The sequence below is a fragment of the Strix aluco genome, chromosome 15 (assembly GCF_031877795.1).
Source record: "Strix aluco isolate bStrAlu1 chromosome 15, bStrAlu1.hap1, whole genome shotgun sequence".
Taxonomy (NCBI): Eukaryota; Metazoa; Chordata; class Aves; order Strigiformes; family Strigidae; genus Strix; species Strix aluco.
The window spans coordinates 11,115,293-11,129,071 of NC_133945.1; the positions used below are offsets into that span (position 1 = coordinate 11,115,293).

General features: G+C 36.3%; 1 protein-coding gene across 11 annotated transcripts in view; it reads left to right on the forward strand.

Moving 5' to 3' along the window:
- CHLSN (cholesin) overlaps positions 1-13,542 on the forward strand; it is a 134,684-nt gene extending 121,142 nt beyond the window's left edge. For all 11 annotated transcript variants that reach the window (XM_074841371.1, XM_074841373.1, XM_074841372.1 and 8 more), the window contains 2 exons: positions 8,049-8,130; positions 12,479-13,542. In XM_074841371.1, the coding sequence (XP_074697472.1) occupies positions 8,049-8,130; positions 12,479-12,661 (265 nt within the window). In that variant the 3' untranslated portion in view covers positions 12,662-13,542. The remainder of the gene's footprint in view (positions 1-8,048; positions 8,131-12,478) is intronic.
- The last annotated feature ends 237 nt before the right edge of the window (positions 13,543-13,779 follow it).

Below are 13,779 nucleotides of genomic sequence, written 5' to 3' on the forward strand. Positions count from 1 at the left end.
ACACCCAGAGCAAGATTAGGGTATATTAATTCTCCACTAGGTGTATATCTATGACTGGGTGTCACTGTTGTTTTGTGGCACTGAACAATAGAATTGAATCTTCTAGATATAGTTTGAAATGACCTGCATTGCTTGTCCTGGTGAGCAGTAAAATCCAGTGATTATTTGCTCTAGCTGGGAACCACCCCAGAACCTAGTCTTCTCCCAACAACATGGAATTATGGAGTCACAAGCAGTGATTTCAGCCTGATTTCAATCCACATGCTCTTCAAATCCCTCCTTTGAAATGCAACCACTAGTGGAGGATTAAGAATTTTTTTTTTTTCATTTGTACTTAATTGTTTATATCTTCTATTATTTTTTTCTTCTTTGAGATGCTAGGGGGGAGAACCTTTAAAAGTTTTAAAAGCTGATTTAAAATTAAAAAAGCAATGAAAACGAGCTACTGGTTGCAACTCAGCTTTAATCCATGCCTTGGCAGGAGTGTTCTGTACCACAGTTAGACATTATGTGGTGTAATGTTAAGTCAGAAGAGAAGTGACCATATTTGGTTTTTTGGGGGTCTGGTAGCATATCCCTCATCTGATCATAAGAAAGCATTTATATAAATGGATTGTTGCCAACTTTTGAAAATTATTTTACATGCAGCTGGCTTCTTATATGGTTTTCATACAGACTATGGGGCCCTCTTTATCTCCTCATACCCCCCAGGACGTTCTTCATGGGAGGGAGGCATAACAGTTGTTTCCATTTTCCCTTTCCCTTATTTCTGGTCTGGGCATCAGTGTGACCAGAATTAAGTGCAAGAAAAGATGGACATCTGGAGAGGAGATGGGACTTCAGCACAGCACTGGGATAGCACTTAGTGGTATATTCCTTGCAGGAGCAGAACAGATAGGCTGTGAAGGGCTCAAATTCTATTTTCTATTCTTCTGTGATAATTCAACTTCTGCTTTGTCTTATTTTTGTGAATGTATGTAAAATAAAAAGCACATTTAGCTTAATAATATAGTAATATTAGCTGTGGGCTTTAAAGCCTACTGCTGACCTTTTTGTTATTACTGAAAACAACAGAAAGTTCTCAGCATATTATTACTGCTATATATATTTTTTCAGATCAAAATGCAATTTTGCTGCAGGCAGGCTAATACAGATACCAGCAACTAAATTACTGTACTAGGAAAAGAATTAAAAAAAGAAAATTGTAAAGGTTTTTTCCCGGTGGAATGCTCTTGGCATTTGCAGGTAGGTTGGTGTCTATGAAAAGTTGACAAGTTGGATCACAGTAAGATACCCTACGTGTATTGTACCATATATAAGAGATATGAGCTCTGCTGATGACCTGATGTATGATTTTGAGGCATTGTTACAATTTACTGGGTCAACTTTCCTTTCCACTTATCATCTGTCTCATCTGTTTATACTCGAAGCTCTGCGTTTGAACAGTGCCTATAGTGGGGGAGGAAGGGGATTTCTAACTTGGCTGAAGCTTCAGGATGCAAGGATAAAATAAAACGTTACAAATAATGGCACATGATAAAAGTACATATAATAAAAGATACGCTGTGATAAACATTTTATGTAGATTTAATCAAAGTTTTGCTTTAAGGCACAAAGGCCCTTTCCTTTTGCTTTATAAATACTTTCTAAGAAAAGTCTGTGACCTGTGTAGTTTGCTGTACAGATGCAATCAGATACAATCTGTCCTTATTTTGGACATCAGGACAAAAATGGGACACTGAAAAGCACGTTTATTTCTTCCTGCATGTGTGATTCCTAAATTTAAAAAGAAAAAAAAAACACCTTTCTCCCCTCGCCTTTTCACAAGTCTTTAGTCATTATGCTGCGTCTAAACCAGATGGAAGAATATATTAAAAATTGTTTTTAAACCACAGATTGAGAAATGGTGCCAGGATTTTCAACCAAAGATGTGGCACTGATTCTAAAATCTGTTGACAATTTTAGAAAGTTTTCTTCTGGCAAAAGAGCTCCATTAGTGTCTCTTCTCTTCCAGGAAAATAAGGAAAACCTTTATCTGAGTCATAATTTAATTAGCTTCCAAACTGGATTTGAGAATATCAGTATAAATGTATTAACTTTCACCAGGAATTGGAGTTGAGAGATAAACAGAGTCATTCATAACATGAGAAAAACCCAGTTAAAAATAAAGGCTACGACTTTGTCTTATATCTGTATCTTGAGTCCTGCCATAGGTTACTGTGTCTAAGATTTTAACTACAGCCATTCCGGTCAAATATTTGAAAATCTATTTAGAGTTTAAATTTTGGATATTTTTTCCAAATGAGGAAAGTCAGCATCACATGCACTTGATATGGGATTTCCTCTTATCTTGCATTGAACACTGAAGCGCACCGCAAAGCAGCTTTCTGGGCATACAGGTGTTGACAGACATACAAAAAATAGCTTTTTAAAAGTAAATTAGTTTTAAATGCCCCTGAGAGAAATAGAAGAAATTCTGAATACCCCCAATAAAAAGAAACGCTTTTACATTTCCCTTTGAATAATTGTATGTGTTACAATTGGACAAAAAATATTATTCCTACTTCACTATAGGCACTGTAGGGCATATATAAAACTTTTGTCCACATCCCTATACTTTTTATATATCCATATAAAACCTCCCTCCATAGAATGGCTCTTCTCCCACAAGAATGAGCTTGTGCCAAATTTCTGCTCCCTCCACGCTGCTTCCAGTGGTTCCAGGTTGCCCCGTTGAGGTGCTGGGCTCCCGCACTCACCCGTTGGCCATATGCGGCGTTACACTCACCACTGAACTGACTTGATCACAGTATTCGGAGTTTCCAAATTCGGGCCTTATAAGGGCAGTGAGTTTGCCTTAAACATAAGTGCATCATATTTTAAAGTCGCTGCTATTGTATGTATTGCATTGGGAAATATTACAGCAAAGCACTCGCGTGCCAAGTGTTTCAGCAAGGCTTTAAATATCTTTAAGGGAATTTTTTAGACTATGGTTGTTCTTTATTGAGGAAGCACCTGTTACCCCCATTTTACAGATAGGGCAGTGAGTGCAGAAGTGATACCTTTTGCACTCTTTGCAGAGTGCTTGGGGAATAAAACGCTTAACTTGATTCCTGCAAGCCTTAATCATGTGCCGTAACTTCTGTTCAGCCTCCTGTGTGGGGCATGTAGAAGGTCATAGGTGGTCCTTAAAGACAGGTTTCAGGGTAATAAATAACTGGGTGTATCAAAACAGAAATGTACCCAGATAAATGAGGTGGGAAGAATGTGACAATTTTTGTGTAGTGTTGTAGTATGCCACTTCTAATGTTTTCAATAGATCTTTTCAATGTAGCCTTGAATGGGGTGTGATGGACCAAATCCATTGCTCTGTTCCTCTGAGATTCAGTGAAGCCTGAGAGAGTAAGACATAAGGGTCCTCCTGGATAAATCACAGGAGAGCAAGAGGAGGCTGTGCTCTGACCTGGTCCTCAGGGCTGGAGAAACCTTTCAAATTAATTCTCTGATGCTAAGCCTGGGCTGTATGCTGGAGAAATCGAAATTAGGTGGCAGTCACCTTTACCTTGAAGAGATACCCGGGCTGGAGGATGTATTTGAGGTGGGCTGGACTGTCAGTGGCACAACATTGAGCAGTAGATGTAGGTGAGTCTAGGTGTCCTTGCATTTGGCATCCAGCAGTGCTCTCGTGTCTTCTGGAAGGTTATCAGCAGTCGCATGTCTGGCTGGCTTCCTGGTTTCTCAAGACTTGTCTCCTACCCAATAATATTTTCAAGTTGAATGAGTAAAATGGTTGATTCTCAGCACAGTGCTTTTCTACACATAGGAGATTATTTAATAATTGTGACAGCTTCGTAGTGTTTTGTCCTGGCCAGTAGTCTAAGCAGATGCAGTGTGTTGTCTTCCCGAATCCAATTTGTAACAATAATGTTTTTCTCTTACTGTGTTTCTGGAACCAATTCGACTACTTTCTCTTCCCCTTCTCTTTCTACTAGGACATCCCCGAGAGCACTCTGCCCTGCATGCTACCAGTTGTCTTCTGTTTGCCTACTTATGCTCCCTGTGTTCCCATGCTTTGGGAATAGATTTGTGTGAGATTACTTTAATGTAGAGACTGAAAGTCATTTATGAGATAGACCAGTGAGAATCTTAGGCAGCTTTTCTACATGAGACTTTCATGCTAAAAGCCAAAAGCCCAAATGTAAAATTCCCTAAGCCGCTTGATTAATTTGATTCATTTCCTCTGTATCTTCAATTTCAAAGCCATTTAGGAAGATCATTTGCACAAACATAAAAGTTCTCTTTAACTAAAGTCAACCAATGTGTTTTTTCAATGAGCTAGAGCTCATAAAAAAGATTCAAACATTAACTGTGTAAAGAAGGCAATTAGTGTTTGTACAATATATTGAAAATTAGCCTGAGGCATACTGGAAAAATACATGTTTTATGCATGTATATTTTTCATCCAATTCCATAGTTTATATTAGATTTGGACATAGATACTTCTAAAGGCTACCAAATTAATTCAAACTGTGAAAGAGGTTGTGATAGTCTATAAAAGGTTTTTTTAAACTATAATGTAGTTGGTCTTACTCTGTATATTTAATCATTCAAATGGAAAGCCTTTTCTACTGCTGTAGTATATCAAGGAAGCTTATCTGCATATAAACAGCAAAATGAGACCTCTCTTGTGTTACAAAGCTTTAACTTTTGTGGTTTAGAAGTTGGGCATTTCTAAAACTGTACTAACCATGTCATTCTGATAAAAGGAGATACCCCTCTCACTTTGTCACGGAGTGATACTTTCCATAGGTTTTAAAGCTGTCATAGGAGTAGGAAAAAAAGCTGTCATAGTCACAGGAATCAGTGGAAAACTTTTATTTTAATAACTGTTGGGGGGTCCAGTTACAGGGAGCAACTGCCACGTTATCTGTCTTAAAGACTGTGCATCCATTATCATGAGTGTTTTGCCCACAGCTGGATAGGAATTAAGGTCAGGAGAAGGACCATTTTGCCAAAGGGAGAGAAACAGGAATTGATGTGACTGTGGATAAAATACCAGTTAAAAACTTGGGAGCATTTTCTGAAAATATGAGTACACACATAGTCTGTTAAGGAACATGCTACTTTTTTTACCATACTCATTTAGCATTTGATTCTAATAGGACAGAGTGCAAGCCAAGAAAAATGTTTGGTGAGGCTCCGGTGCTATAATGTGCACAAACGTACCTTCTGCAGTTGATTATAATAAGGTATTTGTTGTTTATATGAATTATTATGGTGTATATAGAGCGAGACCTTTCAGGAAGACTAGCTGAAACTTTTGTTTGTTTCTACAAGTGAATTCACTAGAGTGAAAGTCAATGTGGGATCTTAGACGCAGAAGTATAATGGCTTGTCTTAACATGTAGAAGAGAGCATATGGTTTTGGTAATAGGCTAATAAGAGCAATTAACCTTATAGTGCACTCATTTGTTGGTCTCAGTTGTTTATAAACTAGGTAGTAAAGATATTTTAACATCCTATGGCTTTATAGGAGATTAGTGAAATCAGGCTGTATTTTTCAAGTTAATGCCGAACAGTACTCAGGTGATAGCGTGATAGAAACATAAAATTAGCAGAGAATAAAATATTCAGAGTACTATGTGGTGTGTCTAACCAATGAATATAATCACAAATGTATAAATACATAGTATGGTTTAAAGAAATAACAACATGTGTTAAAGGTTTTCATTAGAAGAGGGACTGTTTTCACAGGATGCAGTCACAGATCTGTCATTCAGCTTGTTCTTGTCACCTTGCAAAGATTATAATGTAAACTGTTTCCAGGCTTATTTAACGTAAAAAGGAATTTTAAACTTACCTCCTTCTTTGTGCTGTGCAAATAGACAGCATTTTTTATAACAACTTCCATGTAAGTGTCCAGAAGGATGAACCTCGTTAAAGAATGCGTTTCTTCTAACAGCAAGCACCATCATTATAGGTTTTGGGGGTTTTTTTGAACGACTTCTAGAAGTTAAGTCACTTCATGCAGAAGTTCCAATTTCTCAGTTAGGAGCTACTGCACTTGCCTGGCAAACAGAGAAGTTGGGTACAAATGAGCAAGTAGCTTGTGCCACAAACTGCACCCACAAGAAGAGCTCTTTTTACTTCTTTCTGTTGTCTCCTCACATTAGAGGTGGTGTAATTTTGACAGGCGCTGTTGTCCTTTTGGGTACCTTGCTGTGAATGGAAGTAACACCAAGGGTTGAATGATCTTTATTTTTCAAGTACTTTGGTTTCTATGTTGGTGGTGATGGGAGAAGGATGGTTTCCCCATAATAACATTTTTTTATTTGGTTCTGTAACTTTTGGCAGTCAGCTTTTGGGCTTCTGCTTTTGCACAATATTTGTTTTGCAAACTTTTGCCTCTTTCTTGACAATGTCCCCAAAGAGACCTCTAAATTAGTTCATATGTGGATTTAATTTGAGCATGTAAAATATGATGTATTGTGGTTATTAGTGTTTTGTCTGTCCTTCCTGGTTTACTGGTATTTGTCCGATTTTTACCTTTTATTTTGGTTACAGACATTTTTATTGAGTTTAGCTAGTGATGACCCTAATGAGTTGTTGCTGCTTTTTCTTTATCCTGGATTTGAAAGTCAAGGCAATAATTTTTTTCTTTTGGGTTTTCTGCAGAGATTTCCATGGAACCCTTTTGTACAAATTTGTGGTCTTGTTTTTTTCTGTTTCACTGAATTGACTGAACAATGTATTTGCTGGTGCAGCATTCACCAAATATGAGGACTCTTTTGCTTTATTAGACTTGACAGTGTTTAAACAATACTAATTCTCATACCCAGCTGGCTTTTCAATTGATTTCTGTGCTCTCTGTTGCTGTGTAAAACAAGCTGGAACATTAAAGACATCTTGCATGCTACCCTCTGGAGACTTGTTTTTCTTTAGAGAAAAATCAAATAAGTGTAAAATTTTCTATTTTTTCTCCACATATATTTTCTTCTGGATCTTTAAATGATATTTCAGTGTACTGACAAATTTTGTACATGTTAAATATGTTAATTTTCAAGCACATACTTTTAAAAAGCAGTCTTAATTTTATAGTGAGATTTGCGAGTTTGCTCACTTGTTTATAGAAATAACTGTCACTTTCTTCATCTAAACCAGAATATACCAGCTTTAAAATCATGTTCAAGATGTACATAAATGTGCCATTTTAGCCCAGCTAAAGTTTTGCATATTTAAAATGTGTTTGCTAAACAGTCAAAGAACATTTGCAGATGTTAATAATTTGTTTTACCTGCTCACTTTTAACAGTATTGAAGCAGCCTGGAGTTTTGAGCTAAGTATTGGAATCAGAATTCCTGGGGAGAGCGAGACATAAAAAGCATTTTTCTATCCTGTAAATGTCAATATTTAAGTCATACCTTTAGACAAATCCAAACTTTAAAACATATGCTCTGAAAAATTGATTTTCTCTGCTCTAGAACAGTCATCTGTGGTGGGCTTCAGCCATTGTTGAGGTGACCATTATAGCACGAGTCTCTCCTTCCAGTCCTTTAGAGGCTGCTTAATTTCATATGAACTTCAGTTTATTGTGAAACTTTCTGAAACCCAAACTTGATTCCTCATCCACTCCACCTCCCCAAATACTCAGGTAGCCCTGCAGCTGGGGTAAGGATCTGGGGTGCTCTGTTGTTGTGGGTCACATGAGGGCAATGACCTCTCATAAAGGACTGCTCAAAGCTAGAAGAGTGAGATTTGGTTTTTAACTTGAAGGAATCAGTGCTTTCTGGTGAAAATTTTTAACATTTTTGGCCATAATGTCTTCTTAATCTTTTACTTTTTTGCATGGAAGCCAGGTAGCCATCCCTTGTGTTCTTTTTTGCCATTCATACAAAATATGTGCTAGTGTCTGTTTTACACAATGTGATGAAACTCCATGTCGCGCATACAAAGTCACTTGGAGTCATTTGTAGGAAATATTTTCTGAATAATGAATGTTTTGATCACACAGTATTTAGCTTAAGCATTTTTTTTTAAATTCACTACAGCTGGTCTGAAAACCGAGGAGAATGGAAGTTTCAAAAGACAAGACAAACCTGGCTTCTCTTGCACATGTATGATAAAGAGAAGGTTTGTATTAAAGCTACTTTTTCTCAGAACAAATATGATACAAAGTTTTATATGTTAGTTGTATCTATTTTTTATTAATCAAAAGTTGCTAGTACTAGTCATGCACTTTTGTAATAATTTTTTAATAATTCATAAATCAATTTCTTTTTAAACAAAAGGCTGAATCATTTTAATTGCTTGTAATCAATCTTTTTATTTTGTTGGTGATCATTCTCCTGTAATGCCAGATTTTTATACCTTATACTTGTCAAGCAGAAATAGAGCAGATTCATGTTTTATATAAATCTGGAGCTAACTGAGAATTTAAGTCATATCCTTAATTTGAATTTCTGAATGTGGAACCCAATACTGTAAACCACAGTTCTCATATTGCTTCAGATATCTCTGGCTCCATATAAGATGTACAGCCCTATTGCCAAGATGTTAAAATAGCTTTCTCATTAAAATATAAGTGAAACCTGATGTTGATTGTAAAAAGCTTAAAGTATAACCAGAAGCTAGGCTTTCATCATTACTGAAATTCATTCATTTCATAATTTAAAAAACAACATAGATTGAATTTCCAATAAGTGTCTGACCATTGTGGTATTGAGTGGGGGTTTCAGGTCATTCATTTTGTTGTGTAATAGAACAAACATCTAGCCATTTGCACGGTGCCTTACTTATTGATTGATTTAGTTAGTTTTTGCAGATTTTTTGTGTACACTTAAATATTTAAGTATACCAGTCTTCCTGGCCCAAATACCCAGCAGCTCTTAAGCCTATCACCTGACATAGGGTGTTACCTTTATGATTAAAAATACTTTTAGAGAACCAGATAATTAAAAGCAAAGTATCATGAAGGCAAAAATGTTCACACAGTGTAATACTTTAAAAAGATTAGTTGCAGAATACAAATTTGATTGTAGGTGTCTAGGTTGTTTGCACGGTCTTCTATTTTTAAGTTTCTCCTTTAAAAGTCTTTATTAACCTTTCAAAATCAATGTATGCTACCTAGAAATTGTTTTACAAGCAGAATGATGTTTCTACTTTTTTACCTGTTTACTTTGGGTTTTGTGTTGAAATATACTGGAAAATAATTAACTGTAGGTAGCATTTGTGTTATGCAGCAAAACACAGCTTAACTCCTTATTTCTCAACACTGAAATGAAACTTCCTTTCTGTTTTCTAAAAAATCTGATTAAAGTGCTATGGTTTATTTAAATTCAAATATTTTGTAGTTTAATAATCAGAGATGCATTGAATATGAGCTTTAGATAATGATTAACATCTGCATCCAGATTCAGTAGTTAGTGGAACTGTTCAAGTGCTTGTAATTAAGCATATGAAGTCTCTTTCTTCATCAGGACTGTTGGGAGGGCAGACCAGCTTCTTTTGAATATTTTTAATACCCAAATTCAACTTCCTGTCCATTACAGAATAAAATCTGTTGGATATCCAAGCATGACTAAAATACAAAAGGAGACATGAGTTTCTTTCCTTCCTAAGTCTCATCTTTGATCTCGTGGTGTCACTTGGATGCTTACTGAAAAGCCACACAAAGGAGTGAATGGAGTTTCCTGTACTGATAGGCCTCTTTCTGTAAGAAAAAAGTTGAGGTTTTAAAGTCCTATGCAACATGAGGGTTTTTTAAAGTCCCTTTAAAAATCCATCTGGTGGTTGGCTGACAGCTTCCAAGCCAAGGCTGTATACCTACAGTGTATATACTTCTTCAGGATCCAGTGTAAAATAAACACTGGATCATTTGTTGATCTTTGTCATCTGGCACAGCATTTTTAGGAAGGAACTATATAGTTGTTTTCAGTTTTTGGACTGCAAGGCCCTGGAAGGGTTTCTGAAGCCTCCTCAGAAGGTAACAGCAAAGGAAGCTTGCCGGCAGTAAGCTGAAGTTCTCTGTGCAGATATCTGTATTTGCTTTGCAAAATACGTCGGCATCTGCAAGTCTAAAAAGTCTAAAAGCTCTTGAGTTACACAGTATAATTTAAAAGTGGTAAATGTTCTTTTCCTGCTACTGTTTTGTAGTGTTTCCCCCTTTTTCTGATGATGGTAATTATTTCACTTTGGGATATTTCCATATTAGCTCCAGTGCATATTAGCTCGTTAGAACAGAGGCCAGGTTAGTGTGTGTGAGAGAGAAAAAGAAACAAGAAAAGGGTTAAAGCAGTTTAACAAAAGAATAATAATAAAATCCCATAGGTATCTCTTCCACTTGCCAGAAACATGGTGGGAGATCTTGATATCCAGTTTCAAGCCAGCCCGAAAGCTGATCTTAGAAGAAGGATTGTGTTCCTTCTTGTAAAACCTTGCCAAGAGTCCCTGAAATTTCAGCTCTTGTACTACTGTATTTGAAGAATTAAAATTTGGATTTCATTAACTTTTTGCTGGCACTTTCTGTGTTGCAGTACTTGGTATGGCTCTATCGTATGTGTAATGTACATAGGAAATATAATATTGTCTTGCCTGCATGGTACTCTAGCTGGAATAGACCTAATGGCTGTGTAAAAGAAAAAATCAGAATTTTGAACAATCGAGCACTTATCCTTAGGGCCAAATGCTAAATGTTTTCTAGGCTTCACACAGCCACATGTCTGTCTGCACACTTAATATTTCTAAGTTTAGGGTAGGCTTTTAATTGCCCCTTCAAGCACTTTGCTTAAATGATATAATAATAACTGTAATTCCACAGAGTGAGGTATGCTATACCATGAGGTCTGAGGACAAGAGGTGTAAATTATGTAGATAATTTGGCTAAAGTTTGAAACATAGAAATGTTGCTGAGCTTTAAAAACCACGTACTGAAGCATCTGCATTAAAGGAGCACTATCATGCTGAATTGTTTGTGTCTGAATGTTTTTGTCTTAGTACCAGTTTATTGTGAATGAAAAGGTTTCAAAAATATAGACACTTTTCATTATGTTTAAATGTGTTTAATTCATATATTATAGCAACAATCATCCGTTTCAGTGTTAGTCACTGTAAAATTAATTTTTTTTGGTATTTTTTGTCTTTTTGTTTCTTTAACGCAAGAGTGTTTGTGTGAAGAATTAGAAGGTTTTCCATAGTGTATAAGTTATGAGGCTGAATGCAGACTTTAGTTTTGATTTATTGCTTTGTAATATCCCTGATTGATGAAGGCAAGTGTTGGAATATTCTTTCTTCCTCTTCTTTTGGAGTGATAGAAGTTTTAGTGATCAAAGTTATGCTGCCAAATGTCGATGGGTTGTAAATTAAGTATCTGTTGAAGCTCTGTCTCCTCTGAAATGTTGATACTTTGCAGAATTGAAACAGCCCTTGAATAATTAGTCTCCAATCCTTTAAATACTTACGTATGTGTTTAACTTGACTCATGTCAAGTATGCCTTTTAAAGTTATATGTGTAAAGTTAAACATGGAGAAAAATATTTGCAGGATTAGGTCATTTTAACATCTCCTGATTCACAGCAAAAATATTCTCTTATTGGCTGAAACCTGTTCCACAGATATACAACCTGAAGTTAAGATACGCTGCAGCGTAGATCTGTTCACCTAGTACGTTTGAAAATACATTGGTTTGAAATAGTGAATAAATCATTCAAAAGTCGTTGCTAGGTCATTGCCAAGATTATTTAATGTAATGGTCATTTAAAGTGTATGTTGTACTAGATAAGCTAAAATTTAACCTATGGCTAGTTAATTAGAAAGGGAGTGAAATGGGGGTAATGCAACTGTAGATGACTGAATGCCTTTTAATGTCAGACATGTTAGTAGAGCCTATCAGTTTTAGTCAGCATGACTTAAAAATTATTTCCATATGTCTGAATTCAATTTGTTTTTCAAGTTAAATTCTATTCCTTTGTATAAGCATTCTGTCGAAGTGCTTGATAGTGGGTGGTATCTCATCTTAGCAAACAAATAATTTTGGGTAGGGGCGAGGGTAATTCCAGCAAAATTCTTTCCTCAGACATATGTATGCAATTCTCACTGAATTTAGTAAGGTTTGCATACATATTTCCAAAATTAGGATTTGGCTAGTGGGTTTTTTTTTTCTTCCAACAACCCTCACAGCCTTGAGCTCACTGTCAGGGAGTGTTTGCATTTGCTGATCAGCATTTCCACATCTGCTTAGAATTTCCTCTCAGATGTTTTGCCCATCTGAGCACATGACAGTCTTCTCACCACAGTCCATCCCTGCCGGCAGCTTGAACCTTGGCAAGAAACACTTCCACTCAGAGGTGGGCATTGGCAAATACAAAAGCCCATGCAGTTCTCTTAATTATCTTTCAGGTGATGGTTTGACATGATTGTGAATGAGTATTGAGAGAGAAGAAAATAAAGCAGGTTTTTTTCTTCCTTGTTTTTTCCATTAAAGGTTCCAGATAAGTATTTCACTATTTTACTGGATTATCTGCAAGGGCTTCAAGGCGGTGCACGAGACATAACTGTGCAGAAAGCTGAAGCTTTTATGAAGGAATTTGATGGTTCCGAGGCAGAAGACCCAAACTTGTTGGAGAAGTGCGAGCGCATACGACAAGTTCTACAACTGCTGTCCTGAGAGTATTTTTGTGTCTTGATGGTCGTCTGGTGGAGAGAAGGAGAGGATGTCATATACAGAGACTATAAATTAGTTGTAAAGACATTTTCTAATAAGAATCCTAATACTAAATTTTCAGATTTTGTACTCATTTTTTCCAATTGCAAATATTTACCATGTTTTGAGGTGATGAAATAAAAATAATGTATTTGGTCCATAGACATGCTGTTAAAGGTAATCTTACTGCATATCTTCAGAAAAATAAACCTCTCTTTCTTGTTAGTTTTCCTCCACCTCCCTCTGTAATTACTGTTAAATAAGAGGAGCTTTGCAGTTCTTAATAAGAAGAGCAAAAGAACCAACAAAATGCCTGGAGGGTCCTTTAAAATGGCAGCTTTTAAAATGAGCATACAGTATAGTGCTTGCTCAGCCAGCTGTAATCTATCACTTTCAGCTTTAGAAGTATGTCATTTGGATTTGGGAAAGATCATTTTCAGTCTGTTGAACACGGGTTGTATAACGCAGTTGCTTATTAGTACTTCACACGGTAATCTGGAGATACTATCAGCCGTGTTAGTTTTCCTTTTATATTTAAAGTTCTCAAATGCATTATGGCAATTGTTTAGATACTCAGATAATGCACAGATGGAAACAGATCAAATCCTTTGACTATATGTTGTGTAATCATCTGACTGTACCTAAACTTACCCTACGATGAGAAGTGCTGTGCTGTAACATTTTGTATCTAACCTGCCAATATTGCATTTTCATCTATCTCTTGTAATTGTCGCCCAAAAGAGTTAATTTGTGTTCGTTCGCTTTGACGTGGGACATTTGTCTCCAATGAATGTGCTGAAAATGAGGCTTTCAAGTAAAAAACCAAGGACATTAATTACTCAAAAGTTGGATGATTGCCTTATTTAAGAACACTTGTATTCAGACAGCGTTCTTGACCTGAATCTTTAATGTTTCTGCAAACATTGTTCATACTTTATTAATAACAACTACATGAAATGTGTAGTGTTTGAGAAGAGTGGCTGTCTTTGGGAATTACGGCCTTAATTTGGATGGGTGAAGAAGGAGAGGATCTATGGATATGCAGGCCTAATTTTTCAATAAGAAGCATTTGAGTGGATTTG